Here is a 17,515-nt window from a genome sequence, read left to right as displayed (position 1 = left end):
AATGTAATGTAATGGCTTTGTAAGTGTTTTGCCACCAGATGGCACTCCACACCACAAAAAGCATGGCTCTGTTACTGCACACGTCATCCATCACACTAATGTCCCAGTTGTGATGAAGATGCTTGACATTCAGAATTTGTAACATACAAAAAATTGAAAATATGCATTGATAAATCTGCACTCTTTGATCCATCTTTTAGACCCCAGTGGATGGCTCTCTGCATCCCTCCTGACCTGATTCTGACAGTGCTGGAGGGGGTGACAGCCATCATCCATTACTGCCTTCTCGATCCAACTTCCCAGTACCACCAGGTGAGGGCGCCAAGCACCCATGAGTTGCATTAAATTGCTCTTTCATTTGCTGCTTTATATAAAACAATTCTTAATGCTGGGCTATGCAAATGGAAACATAAAAGTATTGAAGTGCTTTGACTCTTTTGCTGCATATTATGTATCTCAGTTACAAGTGAGTGTTGACCAGAAGCACCTGGCTGAGGCTCGTTCAGGCATCCTGTCCATCCTCCACACCATCATGTCTTCTGTCACCCTGCTGTGGAGCGTCCTCCACCAGGCAGATAACTCAGACAAGCCAGCCACTGCCTCTGCTGCCTCCACGTCCAACATCAACCTGGGCTCCACAAAGGTACATCACTTAGCATGTAGAGTATTTCATCAAGGTCTCAAGTTGATTACAAGTCTCAGTCTTGTCACGGTTAAATGCACGCCTTGACAAATGTTTGGTAAACGTCTGGTAATCACACTAGTACATTTCACTGTTTCACTTGTATTGTCTGAAATTTTGCCGAAGTAGAATCATTTAAAAGACATTCAGGACTCAACAGAGGCTGGGTATAAAACAGGAGCAAATTGTAAATCAGTCCCTGAGCAAATCCGGAATTGTCTGTTGTAAAATGTTGGACAGAGAAATTATTGGAACTTGACACATAATACTAGATTACTAGTCCCAACAGTAAAATCAGAATCTCATTACTGCCTTATCGTTTCTCAATCATAGCTCTGTATTTGAAACAGAAAATTGGATATTATCATGGTCAGGGTGATATTATTTTTTCCATTTCACCTGAGATAATACAGTCATTTTTATCCTCTACAGAACAGAGTCTGAAATCATTACAGGGCCTAATTTACTCCCATGATTTGCCCGGTTGATTGTTTGGCATTTGGCAGAGCTTAGCAGCTCAGCTTTAATGCAGATAATATTGTTTGACATTTTTTTTGTGCTGTTTAACAGCATACATTTGGATGGTAGCATTTGATTTCAATCTGAAATGAAATATCTGTGGACATACATGCGATTGAAGTTGTGTCCTGCAGGATACACACTGACAGATATTCTAAGGATGTTATAGGGGACAGGAAGAAATGAACTGATACTGCATTGTTAGTTATCAGCAGTCCAATCTCGGATCCCATTGGCTATAGTCTGACAACGTTATAGCCTCTGCGGACAATGGTGAACATACCGGGCATGTAGCCAGCGGTTAGCTATTAACGACTTCCAGTCAAGACTTCCTTTTAAGCGTGCTGCATTGTTTACAGAAAAAGAAAATTTTTTTTCTTGTGATCTAGAACAGAAACCAGAACACTTGCCATCCCTAAAATCCACATCACTGCCTACAGGTTCTATATTTCTATGTAGAATCTGTAAATAGAGAGTATCAGCAGTCTAACCTACTTCCTTGCTTTCAACTATTCTTCAGAACCTCCGGCAACAAATTTTGGAGCTGCTGGGTCCAATTTCCATGAACCATGGTGCTCACTTCATGGCAGCCATTGCTTACGTTTGGAATGAGAGGAAACAGGTCAAGACTCCAGTCAGAAATAAGGTGGGTGCTGCATATCATGTATTGTACCTCTGATTCTCTGATGGTGTTAAGTTAATTTTTAATGTGAAACATGAGAGCAGCACATTTCTGTTATTGTCTCTCTTACAAGCCTTGTTCTTAAAAGAGATGTGCAGACTCCAGTATGTCTCTGAGAGCACTATTTAAATCATTGTATTTATATCACGTCTCTCAGGTGATCCCTTCAGCCAGTGAAGAACAGCTGTTGCTGGTTGAGCTGGTTCGCTCAGTGAGTGCCATGCGCACTGAGACGGTCATGCAGACAGTCAAAGAGGTCCTGAAGCAGCCGCCTGCAATAGCAAAGGACAAGGTTGGTGTTTAAGTGTTTCTAAATGAACTCTATTGATGACATACTTGTATCACACATCTTCTTTTTCCTCAGTATAAGGATATCAGACACTGCAGAGTATCTGTCTGCGAATAAAATCGTCACAAATTTAGTGTATTTTTATTGTTTATAATAAAATGTCTCAGAAATTTAATTTATTTGAAAAAAAATCACAATATAATTTTAAATGAGCTTCTTTTGTTCACAAGACTTTGACTCTTTTGTCATTTAATTTCACATTGTCGATACTATTCATTACATTAATGTAATTTCTTCACTGATCCCCACAGAAGCACCTGTCTTTGGAGGTCTGCATGCTGCAGTTCTTCTATGCCTATGTTCAGAGGTGAGTCCACTGCTTTCCCATAGCAGTTTACATTGAAACATTACATCTATCACTATTGAATGCAAAGGATGCCCTTATTGCTTCATATTTAGGCCCTATATGTGTGGAGCCTTCTGACCTCTAAAACATTTAACTTTTCATTCACGTCTCTGTCTCAGGATCCCTGTGTCCAGTTTGGTTGATAGCTGGCCGTCTCTGCTGGCACTGCTGAAGGACTCAGTACCGTTAGGCCTGCCTGCCCCTGGACAGTTTCTTATTCTAGGGTTGGTTTCTCTTCCTCCTTTTCTTTAATCCGACACACAGGTGTCACTATATCCTCATATCATCTCGGGAATAACATGTACAATTATTCTTAAATGTATCACTCTGTGGGTGTTGCTCACAGTTTAATGGTCACAGTTTTAATCTGCATTAATCCGTCTGTAGAGACTTCTTCTTTCACATTATATTCTTTAACTTATTAAACAAGTCTCTCCCTCTCTCTTTATTTTCTCTAGCGTACTGAATGAGTTCATTTTAAAGAATCCCAATCTGGAAAGCAAGAAGGACCAACGGGAGCTGCAGGTAAATACTGTAGCTGCCTTGACTCCTTTTGAGCTCTCAATTGTTTCAATTATGTTTCATAATTAGATTGTTTTGCTACCTTGATATTTCAATAACAAACTAACTTTTGTTTAATGCTACTTATCATGCATATGCAGTTCTGGAAGAACTTAAGAGACCACTACAAAAATATGTTTTGGTTCTACTATTTATAGGTTTGTGTTTGTGTCAAATGAACTTTTGTTTTATTGTATACAACCTTTTACCTACTTCCAAATAACATATTCTCATTTTTCCGACCTCGAATAATGCAAAGAAAACAAGTTCATGTTCACTTAAGAGTTCAGAAATAAATATTTGGTGGAATAACCTGGTTTTAATAATAGTTTTCATGCGTCTTAGCATGCTCTCCACCAGTCTTTCACATTACTGTTGGGTGACGTTAGGCCCCTCATGGTGCAAAAATTCAAGCAGCTCTGCTTTGTTTAATGACTTGTGACCATCCATCTTCCTCTTGAGTACATTCAGGAGGTTTTCAATGGGGTTCACATCTGGATTAGGCTGGCTATAACATGTAGAGAGAGATGCTGATTTAAGGAACATTTGGAGTTGTCTCTTAATTTATTTCCAGAGCGGTAGAATGCAGGATTATAGAGTAAACCACAGTAAAATGATCAGATTGAACCTGTTTTACTGAAGTGACTTAATATTATCTGTGTATTCAGGATGTAACCCATAAGGTGGTGGAGGCCATCGGGACAATTGCAGGCTCCTCTCTGGAGCAAACCACGTGGCTGAGGAGGAACCTGGAGGTGAAGGCGTCTCCTCAGATAGTTGTGGATGGAGCAAACCTGGAAGCTGATGTAGAAGGTGTGCTGCTTATAAGTGCAAACGAAGACGTATAAAGCAGATTGTTTCACATAAAGTTAATCAAAACTAAATGAAAGCTTTAAGCATTGCTTCTAATGGGATTGTGACACTGTTTGATTGTTGAGCTGAAGTGAGGACTCTCCTGACATATGATTAATTAATTCAAGGCTCTTTCCATATCAGTTGATTGTAAATCATTAGTTAGAAATACAGCCTGGATACTGACCTTTGTTGTATTTGTATTCAGGGCAGTCTGTATTTGGTCTGCATTATAAAGACAGGTATTAAATTAATGCAGCTAAATTAAGCGTTAAAAATAACCTGATTAAAAGTCACTGAAACTACACGTAAGGGCCCAGCTAGACATTTTTTGTTCTAAGAACGTTCTGAGAATGTTACATGCGATGTTCTGGTAATGTTTTGAGCGGGAAGTTTTTATTTGGTTCCCAGAATGTTCCTTTTAATAGTAGGAGAACGTTCTCTGAAGATATATTCAGAAAGTTGCAGTGAGAATGTTCAAATCACATTTCAGGAACGTTCTGATAGTTCAGGCCATTGTAACATCCTGAAATGATGCATGTTTGCGAATGTTTTATAAAAGGCGTTCTGACATCCCAGGCCTCAACATCCTGAAAATATCTTCTAAGTTTTAATGTTACAAGAACTTTATTTGGAATGATAAACATCCTTAACACGTTCTAGATTAAAAAGTTTTCTATCAAAATGAATTAGAACTTGTAGGTACTGTTAGACATTGTTATTGGAACGTTCCCTGCTAGCTGGGGCGTCAAAGCAAAAAGCATGTGAGTGAAATGTGAAAATGTTTTACACCTACTCTGCATGTTTCAGCATGGCAATAATAATATTTGCCGCTGCGTAGCTGCTACTAATGTTTGCTATGTGTGTTTTGTAGATTTAATGCTCACAGTGATGGAGGCCTCCAGCTTCACTCCATCAGTGTACAGCGTTCACGCCCTCACGCTGCTGGCTGAGGTAAAACACTCGTGTCTGTGTTATTCAGGTCAACCCTTCCCGCACAACCGTTGTGTCTCAGGCCATCAGTCAGTGACCCTGCCAGTTATTTCTATTGTTCATCATGATTATGTCACAGGCTGCTCTCGCTCAGATTTACCAGCAATGTTTAAGCTTGCTGCTCTCAGACAGCCCTGCAATACCCTAACACACTCCCACTGAGCTCCTCAGAGCTGATTTACGACTCCCTCCCCACCTCTACTTCAATTATTATTAGTGAACCAATAAATCAATCAGCTGTACTTAGTGTGGTGATGTGAATGAGCTGAGCTGGACAACTGAAACCACTAGCTACCGTTTACCATCCAGGCTATTTGAGCTCAATGCTGAGCTAATTATGCAGACTTTCTGCAGCTTCACTGCAGTTTGCAGCTTATAGATTACCGGATTTTATCTGGCGATATATCAACACAATGCTGAAGTGCAGATTGCCTGCTGTCGCAGTTTTTGCCCTTATGTCATTTTCCAGCATAGCTCAGCATTTAGAGATGAATGCCTGTTTTCTACTGTTGTTTTACAGGAATGTCACTCAGCTGAAAGCATGTGGGGTACTACTGACATAATTAAATACTAAATGTATTTCTCAGGTGTTGGCTCATCTGTTGGACATGGTCTTCTACAGTGATGAGAAGGAGAGGGTGATCCCACTGCTGGTTAATATCATGCACTACGTAGTGCCCTACCTCCGCAACCACAGGTGGGGATGATCTTCTTCCTTATAAGTTATAATTTCGTCAAACTTTATAGTCTCTAAAATGCCCTTTGAAGTAAACATCTTAAATTCACATCTTATTCCAAAAAAATGATAAAACACATGAAATGTGAAGTGGATAAATAAATAACTTTTCATGTTAAGGAGAAAAAATGAAGTGCAGTGAACTACTTAGTGTGAAAATGAGTTGTGGCTGATCCTATGCATGCTTAATATGTTTCCTGTCTCTCCTGGCAGTGCTCACAACGCCCCCAGCTACCGGGCCTGCATCCAACTGCTGAGCAGCCTAAGCGGGTACCAGTACACCCGGCGTGCCTGGAAGAAGGAGGCCTTTGACCTCTTCATGGACCATACCTTTTTCCAGATGGACTCCTCCTGCGTCAGCCAGTGAGTAGGAGTCGTAGGGTGTGGGTAACCACCTATATAGTTGGTCTTAACATGTAGTCTGAGTCATTACACTGAGAGAGAGAAAAAACCCATAACTTTAAGATGCTCAAATTACACCACCAGTTTCACAACTGGAGGTCAAAATGAAATCCTAAAGGAACAACCCATAATGTAGCTATTATCCCTGCTGCATTTTTGTTGAAACTTGCTGGGACCACCAAATGCAGAGTCGTGTAACTCCGAGCATCTTTTTCTTCCAAACAGATGGGCCATGTTTTTTCAACTTTAAAAGCATTATGTCCATTAGATCTCTACAAATAGTTTGAGCATCACACTAAAAAAGTCTAGTAACTTCATTAGTCCAGGATAATCATAGGATTAATGTCTATTCTGTAAACAGTGGCATCTTCAAGTGTAATCAAAGAAAAGGTCAGTGTTAAGGGACATACAGTAAAATACATGTATGTCCTGTTAAAAAAGGATTTCTAATAAAGGTAAAATAAGAACTCAGAGACACCACAGATGCATTCAAAGGTCAAAGTGTAAGTAAAATGTAGCTCTGTTTCCTACGCATCATTTTGAAATGGTATTTGTTTCCCGTCTGTATGAATGTTTCTTGAATATTAATCTGACCTCAACATCATTTTCCTCATTTTTCAGCTGGAGAGCCATCATTGACCACTTGATGACTCATGACAAGACTACATTTAGAGACCTCATGAGTAAGCCTTACAATTAATTTTCAATAATGAATAAGTGTCGATGTTACCACTGGGTGTGGTTACAGACCATTTACCTGGTGATATTCTGCAGGGCACTGTTATCATATCTTGTCTCAGGTAGTATTTAATCTGCATCCTGCAATTTCACTTCTTTAAAATACGCTCTTACATTTCCACTTGAATTAAGTCTGTAGCCCATTCAACTGCAGAAATATGTTGGTATTACACTGTTTAAGTCATGTCAATTTTATTCATGTAGCCCAATGTCACACCTTCTACCCTAGACTGAGATAAGGAAGCGACTAACGATGACTGCATTTGTTTCCCTTCAGCTCGGGTGGCTGTAGCTCAGAGCAGCTCTCTGAGTCTGTTCACCAACAGAGACGCTGAGCTGGAGCAGAGAGCCATGCTGCTCAAACGCCTGGCTTTTACCATCTACAGCAGTGAAGTGGACCAGTACCAGAAATACCTACCAGACATACAAGGTAAACAATGCATACCTATACAGTACATGTACCAGGGTGTCATACAGATCCTGCATGCTGCAGCAGTAACACCCTCACTTTGAGAGAACAATCTGATTCTGATTCTGACATTTTTCACAAAACAGCATAAGCTGAAGCTAAATGATGTGTTCAAGGAATTTAAAGGAAATACTTTTTTTCTGACTTATTTCCCTTAAAGACCAGCTCCAGTCATGTTTTAAGGCATATAAAATGCTCTGCTTGAAATAATAAATTGTGTTTGATATGTTGTTTCTGCAAAATACGTTTAATCTCCTTGTAAAAATCCTCCCAAAGCATCTCCTCCTTCTCCCACGTTAAAAATGCGTAGCCCCCACCCACGATGCAAATTTCCAACCGCCCCCTCCATCACGAAAACAAAACACGTCTCTGCCATCGTTTAGTGGCAACTTGTTGAAACTTAGCTAGCTTGAAATTTAGTAATTAGTTGTAGTAACGTTAATGTTAGTAGTCAGTAGTGAGTTTGCATAGCATTACCCCGTCCATTAACAGGATTGGCTCCTTAGGTTTGTGACCTCTCAAACCATCCACTCTGAAAACGTGTTGTTCAGCCTGTCCTTGGTACACTGCAGTTTAAAAGCAGACCGGCCCAGCCTTCGAGATGACTGCTGATGTTGTCCCTGATATGTCTTGTAGCACATGAAGAACACCACATGGAGATGTTTACAAGGTTAAACACTTGATTTTCACTGGAGGGGGTCTTTAAATGAGCCTCCTACAGATTTCCAAATAATAATAGGTAATACAGAAGTGAACTTGAACACTCGAGAGCCCAAAACAAAAAAACAAACTGCATCTGCAGTATATACAGTACATCAGGGTGAACTTGGGGCTGACCTCATATCATTAAAGCCTCTGAAGGTTTATTAACCTACACATAAGGTTACCCACATTTTCAACCTGTGTGATTTATAACATGTTCACTTAGCAAATAGTTGAAAGTTTATCTGTGTGTTCAGAGCGTCTGGTCGAGAGCCTGCGTCTGCCTCAGGTGCCCATCCTCCATGCTCAGGTGTTCCTGTTCTTCAGAGTGCTGCTGCTCCGCATGTCTCCTCAACACCTCACCTCCCTGTGGCCAACCATGATCACTGAACTGGTGAGAACGCGACCACACTGACTATAGTCTCTTTCTCTAACTTACTGTAGCCTCACGTGTCTTTATTTTCTTTCCCTTAGTCTTCTAAACATATTGACCTACTCACTCACACTCATTCATACTCTATACATCTGTTTCTCTGCAGGTTCAGGTGTTTCTTCTGATGGAGCAGGAGCTAACGGCAGATGAGGACATATCAAGGTACATTATCTGTTGATATTACTAACTTGATTGCAGCAGCGAGTGAACATTGTAAATTACTTCTTCCTATGACGATTCATCCTTTCCTCTCCATCTCCAGGACGTCGGGACCATCTGTGGCTGGGTTGGAGACGACCTATTCTGGTGGAAACGGCTTCTCAACCTCTTACAACAGCCAGCGCTGGCTCAACCTTTATCTGTCTGCCTGCAAGCTCCTGGACCTGGCTTTGGCCCTGCCTCCTGAGAGCCTGCCTCAGTTCCAAATGTCAGTAGAGACAAGCCTGATTGATAGTCATCTTTGCACATTATTGTGTTGGGTCAGGAAAACAATAACAGACAAAAAAAGGAATTTGCAATGCCATATGATGAGATATTTGAATATACATAATTTAAAGCTCTGGTGACTAGTTTAAAAAGTCAAAATGTTTCATTTCTGATTGAATCCTACCTCGTTACAGGTACCGCTGGGCCTTCATCCCAGAAGCTTCAGACGATTCAGGGTTGGAAGTGAGACGTCAGGGGACTCACCAGAGAGAGTTTAAACCCTATGTAGTCCGACTGGCTAAGCTGCTAAGGAAAAGAGCCAAGGTATCCTTTCCTACCTCTGTCTATACAAGGTTATTAAATGATGGTTATTAAAGGTTTTTAAATAATGGAGGATATTGAAGTTCAAGAGGGTGTGTAAAAGCTCGGTCTATTTCATTCTTGCTGCATCACCCCCAACCTGCAGGTTGAGTAACTAATTATCCACCCTCCCTTAGAAAAACCCAGAGGAGGACTGCTCCACTCGAACCCTATCCTGGGAGCCAGGTCACCTGATGCTGACCCTCTACGTGATCCGCAGCATGGAGCAGCTGCTGCCCTTCTTCAACCTGCTCAGCCAGGTGTTCAACAGCAAGGCCAGCAGCCGCTCAGGTCCCACCTACGCCCACAACCCATCAGACGCCTCCTTCCCCGGCCACAAGGAGGGCCACAAACTGGAGAGCCAGAAGGTCTTCTGGAGTCGAGCTCGACAGAACATCGAGGAGATGGTGGAAAAAGACTTTCTAGAGGGCCTCATCAAGACGTGAGAACACAGCGGGGGGAGGGAGGGGGATTAACACACAACTGATCAACACTAGTGAAAAACCTCAACTTTACATTAAAAAACAATGGAACACAAACGGGGAAAATAGTTTGTACATTTTTTGTATTTATAATGATTGTTTTACTTTTCAAAAGCTATTGTATTTAATTTTAATTATTTGTATATATGGAGCAGCTTTGATGACTGACTTTTAACATTTCATGTGAGTCCTTCTGGACAAAGTGAAGATGCTGTGCCATTCCATATCGATGTGACTTAATAAAGATTTCTAATGGGAGGGTTACATGCGCTCTGTCGTCCTCGTCATGACATTTAAAATGCATTAAGACTTCAATATGTTCCTGGTGTAATATATCTTGAGCCAAACCAATTGCCAGACCTCTGATTTAACCTGCATCTACGTTTTGTCTTTCAGTTTGAATTATGTGAATCAAAATCAGATTCTTACCGCCCTAATTTGGGACCCCATAAAAATTCACAAATTTACTTATTACTATTTTTTTATGTTGGGGATTAAGATGATTGTGTGGACATATAAATGGACTGTACTAGTGCTTTTCTAGTCTTTTTGACAACTCAAAGCTGCTTTTACACTACATGTCACACTCACACACACATTCACACACTGATGGCAGAGGCTGCTACGAGCCCAACTGTCAGTCAGTCACCACATTCATACCCGCTGGCTATGCCACCAGGAGCAATTTGAGTTTTACTTCCTTGCCTTAAGACACTTCGACATGTAGACTGAGGGAGCTGGGGATCGAACCTCCAACTTTCCGATTGAAAGACGACAGAATCTACCACAGAGCCACAGCGTACCAGAAGTACCAGACCGGCAAGTACAGTGTAAGTCACAGAGGGCTGTTTTCACAGCAGACATTTTGACTTGTTACTGAAGATGTGTCAGTGAGCCAACACATAGTAAATCAGGATACAGTTCTCTTATAGCTGTATCCTCTTATACGCTCTATTTTCTTTAAAGTATAGCTGTAAAGTTGCTCAGTTATTTGGTACATCTAGCAACATCAGGTATGCCTCAAACAACTGCACTATAATTCCACAGTCCGACATCACCTCTGAGTATAATGCAGTGCAGTTCAACAGCACCAAAAAGTACAGCCCCCAAAGTGATCATTTAGTTGAATCAACACCTATAAAACAGTTTCAACAAAAACTGAACAGTATAACGCTCATGATAGGGGATCTATAACAAGCCTGTTGTAAAGGACAGCATTCATTTTAGCTGGCTTTAAACTGGCTACTGTGTGTATATAACATATATTATATATGTTTATATAACATATATTATATAACAATAATAATAATCAATATATTTATTACATTTTTTTCTGCAAATTTCATGTAGGATTAATTTTGATGACCATAGTTCTGTATCTTTTCTTAAAAAGGGATTTGAATGCAGGCCTTTATCTTGTCATACAGTATTATAACACTGGGGAGTTGATGCTTTAATATACATGTTGAGTGATCTGAGTATTTCCACTTCAAGAAAACCAGTGACTGACTGGCTTCTGTCAAACAATCCCCCCACAGGAGAGCAGATCAGCACCATGGACAGGGACAAAGGCACGTCCTAACTGGCTGCAGTTTCACAGTATTTTATGTGCATTCATGTCAAAGAATAAGCTTGCTTCATATGACCTTCATAGTATGGTAGCTGCATGACATGAATCAAGCTTGGCTGTAGAGTAGCTTTATTAACCCTTTATGTCCTTACCCATCTACAACCTCCACCCGAGCCCTCGTCTCCTCCCAGCTCTCGCGATAAAAGAGGAAGCAGCAGGGTTGGTAATACTGCGTCACCTGACTCATAGGAGGGGGTGGGGCGATGTGAGTAATATAAAGATATTAATAATTAAATAAACAAGTGGATGTAATTCCACCGAGAACACCGCCATTCAACGACCGGGGTTGAAGCGCACATCGCCGGGGCTTGCAGGCTGACGGTGGGCCACTGCAGAGAGAAGGCGTCCAGCAGGGGAGGAGGAGGGAAGAACCGCTGCACTGGATGGTGGGGGATGATGTTCCCCTGCACGCCCCGCTGATACACAGGGATAGTCGGACTGCTGCTGGTGCTGAGGATTATCCAGGAGGAAGGAAGACAGAGAGGGGGGAGGCAGCAGCGAGCATCATCCGGAGGGAACCGTTTTGTCAGAAAGGCTGGACGAATAACGCGAAACAGTAAGAAACTGAACGAAAGCGCAAAATCCAAACCTTAAAGAGGATTCCGCAGTGGGATATTTTAGCTTAGAGAGTAATTCAATCAAAGGATACTGGTCCTCAGGGAGGAAAGTCAGTTCATGATTGTTCCAGAAACGCATGCAGAGCCAACACTACTGAGTGGGAATCAGTTAGCTCCAGTATTGTTATGCAACTAAAAACAATTGTATAGAAAGTGTCCTACTATTTCTCTTCTAGTGCTGTGTTTCTGTGGTGCTTTCGAGGGCAACTGGGATTACTGAGGTCGGTCCTTCATTTCGGTGTGGGGGGGTAGGACCATATTGGACGCTTGATAGTCGAGGGTGAGCTCCACGGAGAGAAGATGTCGGGTCAGACGCTGACGGACCGCATCGCCGCGGCGCAGTACAGCCTGACGGGATCCGAGGTGTCCCGAGCTGTGTGTAAAGCCACCACACATGAACAGACAGCTCCGAAGAAAAAGCACATGGAATGTAAGTAACTATTCATCCATCTACCTTTAGAGTTATCTTTCTTTTCTATCCTGTGAATGTGTCCTTTCGACCCTCCTTCCATCCTCCTCATGCACAACTAGGCCACGCACCACAGCCATGATGGTTGCCTCCCGCATCCATTCCTCCAGTGTGCGTTAATGTGCTTGGAGGGGTTCCTCAGCCACAGTATGTGCTCACATGTTTGCACACACATGCATCATGCTTGAGGCATCTTGCTTATATTAATACTTTAATTGAAAAAACCAAACCTATTAGCTAATTACAGCAGGGCTTCTAAGGAGGGACAGAGAGCATCAATGTAGAATCAGAGCAAAGCCACAAAACATTACACCAGATACTTAAGCCATACTGACTGGAGACTGTCTGTCTTTCCCATGATGCTCCAGTGATGGTTAATACATAATTCAAAAGGTAAAAAGAGATGTTGCTTCTAAACATACATACCTCTTCCTGGGCTCTTGTGCCCTATCATAGTGCCCAGTGGTGTTTGGCATTGGCAGCTTATAGCATTACTGACTTTATCGTTGGTGCAATTTCTTGATTTGTTGGCATAAATCTCAGGACAAACAAGAGAGGGAAAAGACGGAGGTAGGGTGCCAATTCAATTTCTACCACTGAAAATAAATGTCATAAAGGCCCATAAAGAACTTGGAAACGGCTTAATTCAAATGTAAATCCAAGATATGCAGCATTTATGCATAAAACATCAAGTTAACCCAAATGTGAAAAGAAAGATGTACAAACCCATCAATTATAAGGCAGCTGACAGGAGGAAGGTGATGTTTAGGAAGGTAAAAAGCACAGGAGGCCTCCACATTGCCTATGTAAAGCATCTCACAAAATTGTCCGGTATCTAAGTTTATGATTTTCAATGATTCTATGATTTCATATGATACATGTCCTTGAATGTTTTTAGTTCCAGAAAAAACACTGAACCCCTACACTCATTAAGACCCAACCCTTATCACCAAATTTCAAGTTGGTTTTGTAGGATACACATCCCTTCAAACACCTTTGGTAATCTATCTGTGAAAATGGAAAATGCCCAAAGGACACTGAATTGGCCTCAGTGTTTAAAAGTCCACTGCCATCACATGACCCTTATAAGCATTGATTTCTGTTTATTCAGACAGTCACAATAAAGCAGAACATCTGTGTATATTTGTAACTGGCCACTCAAGCTCCAATTTCACTGCACATTAGCTCAAAAATATCACAGAAAAGAGATAAATATTACAGAATTTAAACTCATATACACAGAAACGAGACCTAAAAATGACAAATAATAACATAACAACCACAGTTTTTTTTTTACCATACAGTGAAAAATAATAGGATGGATTTCAATGTTAACTGAGAAATAAGACGATGGACACTCGGTGAAGGGAGCAAAAGGAACTTATGGTCAAGAGCACAGAAGAAGAAATTATGGCAAAGAAACTTTTAAGGCCTTTCAAGGCCTACATATACTAAGTTTTGAGGCCTTCCCAGTATGTTAATAACAAAATTTTACTTTTTTGTGAACTCATTAGGAACAGGTTACTGTACACTAGAAACCACTGTTGGGTTTGAAGCATCTGTGACTCAGTGGTAGAGTCGGTGGCGAAGGTTGGCAGTTTGATCCCTGACTGCTAAAGTCACGTGTCGAAGTTTCCTTGGGCAACACACTGAACCCCAAATTGGTCACGAAGGCAGAGCCATCGGGTATGAACGTCTATAGATCCGGATCGGCATAGTAGCCTCTACCATCACTGTGTGAATGTGAGTGTGAAAGGGTGAATGTGACATGTAGAGTAAAAGCACTTTGAGTGTTTGGAAGACAAGAAAAGCGCTATAAGTACAGTCTGTTTACCGTTGACCATTTGTTGCACCACCATGTCTACAGTGTACAATCTGAAGAAAAGGCAGAGAGTTCAAGTTGGCAAAGTCAAACCAAGTGGGAGAAATCCATCCCCCTGTCTGTTCGTGTCCAGACTAAGAAATGAAACGGATGATGGACTGCTTTAAATCAGAGCACAACAAAGTGAAAAGCTCGCCCACTTGCCAAAGTTTGAGTCAGCTCTTTGTTGTTGTGGTGAGTGCAGAAAGCCCCGTCCTCCATGTATCCCTTTCCATCCTTTAATAGGAGCGACTCAAATAAATGATGTGTGTTTATGATAGAAAATTCCACAGCAAAAATGAACCAATGTTGCACTTTACAAGGTATCATCCTATGTTATCAATTTAGTAATGTTTTCATTCTTTCTGCCTTTACTCAGAAACATTTGTATGCCTTTCAAAAACAGTCTTTCACACATTTTGTTGCCCTGTGAGAGCCAGAATGTGTAACTTTCAAAAGTAGACCTACTGTTATTTTCCTCTTACTAATGAAATGTTAAATCCATGAGCAAAAAGAAAACCCACCCTACTGATTACATCACTTTCAGTCTCTCTTTTGCTGCTCCAGCCTTTCTTGGTCTGGTATGAACAGTCGCTTTAAGGCCCCCCTCCAGTGAATAAGTGCTTAACCTTGTAAACATCTCCATGTGGTGTTTTTCATGAGCTACAAGACATATCAGGGACAACATAAGCAGTCTCTCCATGGCTGGGCCTGTCTGCTTTTAAACTGCAGTGTACCAAGGACAGGCTGAACAACGAGTTTTCAGATGACGTCACAAACCTAAGGAGTCAATCCCGTTAATGGACAATGACGCTATGCATATTATTATGTGTAGCTTATGGCAACCACTTCAGCGATGCGCGAACCAGCTGTTACCATCATCATGATTTTTGCAAACTTAAAAACATATCAGACACAATTTATTTTTTCAAGCAGAGCATTTTATATGTCTTAAAACTTGACTGGAGCTGGTCTTTGAAATTTCTAATGCTAGCTAAAGTTAGCCTGTATTAAAAAAGACAGGTGAGCTTATTAATTAACATTTTTACCATCATTGCATCTAAATAGCCTTATGGCGTCAAATGTTGGACTTTTAGACTTTTAGCTGCGCGAGAGGCGGGCGTAATACGCGAGTAATTTTCTGCTGCTCCTTTCGTTTTACACAACAAATCTATTTTTCCCAACTGCTGCACCTCAGTGAAGTGTAGAAAGCCATTGACTACTATGTAAATGCATGCCCACAACCAAGGAAACCATGTTAAACAATGTGATCTCTTCATTTTGACCAACTTTGATTTGAGTTTTCTATTAAAGTTATTGATAGGCTCGATAAGCAGGCAAGATTAATTTGAAAGAGCAATGAATATGTACATTTCCTCAACATCTGGGTAAACAAATCCTATTAATTCATTCTCATTTGACTTCTACATCCTACAGAACGAATGCACAATTAAGAAATAAATTTGTACATAATTTTGTACTGAGAAAAGTTTCTCTTAAATTATGGTGCCAAGCATCCTGATTGAACCACTAATAAAATGACTTGACAGTCGGTAGCAAAGTTGTCTTCTTCTACTGTTTCCTACAGACTGCATGCTTTTTGGCGTCACAGCCACCCCTATTTATGGCCATGAATCACAACTACCATTGGCTAACTTTGAGACTCATCTTTGCTGTAGTCGCAGTCAGTGTAGATTGCAAAATAGATGCTGACGTGATGCTGACGTGACGCTTACGTGTCGTGCAGGTTCGTCTGACGCTACAGTGTTTGTGTAGATTCCCAGTGAGATTCCTTTCATGGTAAATCCTGCAGTTTAAGAAGAATAGTTTGTTTGGTTAGTTTAACGGTTACTTTGATGCCCTTTGCCGTGTATCTGATCGGGTACTTTAACGGCCTGCTTCATAAGTTCAGCAGTTGCTGAGATATGTGGAAGGTGAATTAACGTCACACTGGGGGAGCTGCCTCGGGCACATTGTCTGACATTATATCTAATTTCCTCCATAGTTGACATTTACCCGATCCTTTTACTCCGATCACTAACAGAAACGTTCATCTGCACCATCTGTAAACCTGTTGCCATAGAGCACACTCAGAATCCTCCACAGTTGACCCATTTTGTTATTACAGCTGTCATGCTAACCTGAATTCTGAATTTGATTTGTTATACAGTATCCAAATTGATAAAACTGTATTGCAGAGCATTATACCTTCATAACCTTCATAATGCCTCTTCAAATACAATCTCAATATGGGTTCTGCAGTTTGCACATCGTGTAAGTCTGCCGCACATGTATTCGGCTCCTGGACATTGTGACTCTCATTAGAGTCATTTACATATTTTAATTGTATTAAGATGCTGGAAAGATATCAGTGGTTGGCCTTTTACATGTTACATTTTTGTTCTATATTTTCTGGGTTAATGACTATAATCTGAGCAGAGATGCTCCTTTATTCAGACTGACATGTGACAGTAAGAGATTCATTAAGATCGCTGAAAGATATCGCTTACTTGGCTTTTCTCGTCAGTCTCTCAGTGAACTCTACTGATTGGTTGAGACGTCCATCAAATAACCTCGTCGGCCAATCTGATCAGCATTTGAGAACAATTTCATCTGTTGTATTATCGTCTTCCTTAATCCAGGGGAGTCTCGAGTGATATGTGTAAATGCACTAAATCTCTCAGACAAATGTGTATTGGTTTGTTGCTCAGCTGATCCAGGTTCAGTGACATTCAGAGAGCAGCAGGGCAGTAAGCTCCTCATGCTGTGACCTCAGAGCCTCAGACAGAGAAAGAGGAGAAACTGAGAAAGTCAGAGAGCAATTAGACCAAATGAGGCCCTTCAGTGTCCTGGAGAATCAATTAATTAATAGATAATCTTACAAACACCTGGGATGCTGGTGTAAACAGTCAAGTGTTTTGCTTATATCCATTTTGCTGGATTAGTTTGTTTTACACCCCAAAATGTGAATCTATAACTGTTGCGCAGTTGGAGCCTGTTTATACAGTGGACAGAGGCCAAATAGTTTTTGTCTTCAGACCACAAACTGCTGACTCTATCGACAAGGAAAAGCTAAACTAAAAGGTAATCCCACTAATGGCACAAGAGTAGATATAAATCTATGTATAATAAGTTTGGCACAATTTGGAGACGCATTTCTTTTAAGAGCCTGACAGAAGACGGCGATACAGATTGGAAGTCCTTTA

At 41.0% G+C, this 17,515-nt stretch overlaps 2 protein-coding genes across 2 annotated transcripts in view; both read left to right on the top strand.

Annotated features, from left to right (window-relative positions):
- dop1a (DOP1 leucine zipper like protein A) overlaps positions 1-9,996 on the top strand; it is a 30,039-nt gene extending 20,043 nt beyond the window's left edge. Inside the window, exons 21-38 of the mRNA XM_069655865.1 lie at positions 201-312; positions 461-643; positions 1,722-1,847; positions 2,041-2,175; positions 2,484-2,539; positions 2,698-2,802; positions 3,037-3,103; positions 3,808-3,952; positions 4,866-4,945; positions 5,572-5,681; positions 5,934-6,083; positions 6,744-6,805; positions 7,138-7,290; positions 8,289-8,425; positions 8,571-8,626; positions 8,727-8,891; positions 9,085-9,214; positions 9,388-9,996. Of these exons, the coding sequence (XP_069511966.1) occupies positions 201-312; positions 461-643; positions 1,722-1,847; positions 2,041-2,175; positions 2,484-2,539; positions 2,698-2,802; positions 3,037-3,103; positions 3,808-3,952; positions 4,866-4,945; positions 5,572-5,681; positions 5,934-6,083; positions 6,744-6,805; positions 7,138-7,290; positions 8,289-8,425; positions 8,571-8,626; positions 8,727-8,891; positions 9,085-9,214; positions 9,388-9,696 (2,281 nt within the window). The 3' untranslated portion in view covers positions 9,697-9,996. The remainder of the gene's footprint in view (positions 1-200; positions 313-460; positions 644-1,721; positions 1,848-2,040; positions 2,176-2,483; positions 2,540-2,697; positions 2,803-3,036; positions 3,104-3,807; positions 3,953-4,865; positions 4,946-5,571; positions 5,682-5,933; positions 6,084-6,743; positions 6,806-7,137; positions 7,291-8,288; positions 8,426-8,570; positions 8,627-8,726; positions 8,892-9,084; positions 9,215-9,387) is intronic.
- Positions 9,997-11,615: 1,619 nt separating this feature from the next.
- Positions 11,616-17,515, top strand: part of LOC138583898 (clathrin coat assembly protein AP180-like) — a 53,562-nt gene continuing 47,662 nt past the window's right edge. The window contains exons 1-2 of the mRNA XM_069655952.1: positions 11,616-11,918; positions 12,156-12,409. Coding sequence (XP_069512053.1) covers positions 12,280-12,409 — 130 coding nt within the window. The 5' untranslated portion in view covers positions 11,616-11,918; positions 12,156-12,279. The remainder of the gene's footprint in view (positions 11,919-12,155; positions 12,410-17,515) is intronic.

The sequence above is a fragment of the Semicossyphus pulcher genome, unplaced genomic scaffold (assembly GCF_022749685.1).
Source record: "Semicossyphus pulcher isolate SPU_LCO1_2020_fin unplaced genomic scaffold, fSemPul1.0.p SCAF_9, whole genome shotgun sequence".
NCBI lineage: Eukaryota > Metazoa > Chordata > Actinopteri > Labriformes > Labridae > Semicossyphus > Semicossyphus pulcher.
Note: the sequence above shows the minus strand (reverse complement) of the source record. Positions and strands in the feature narration are given on the sequence as shown.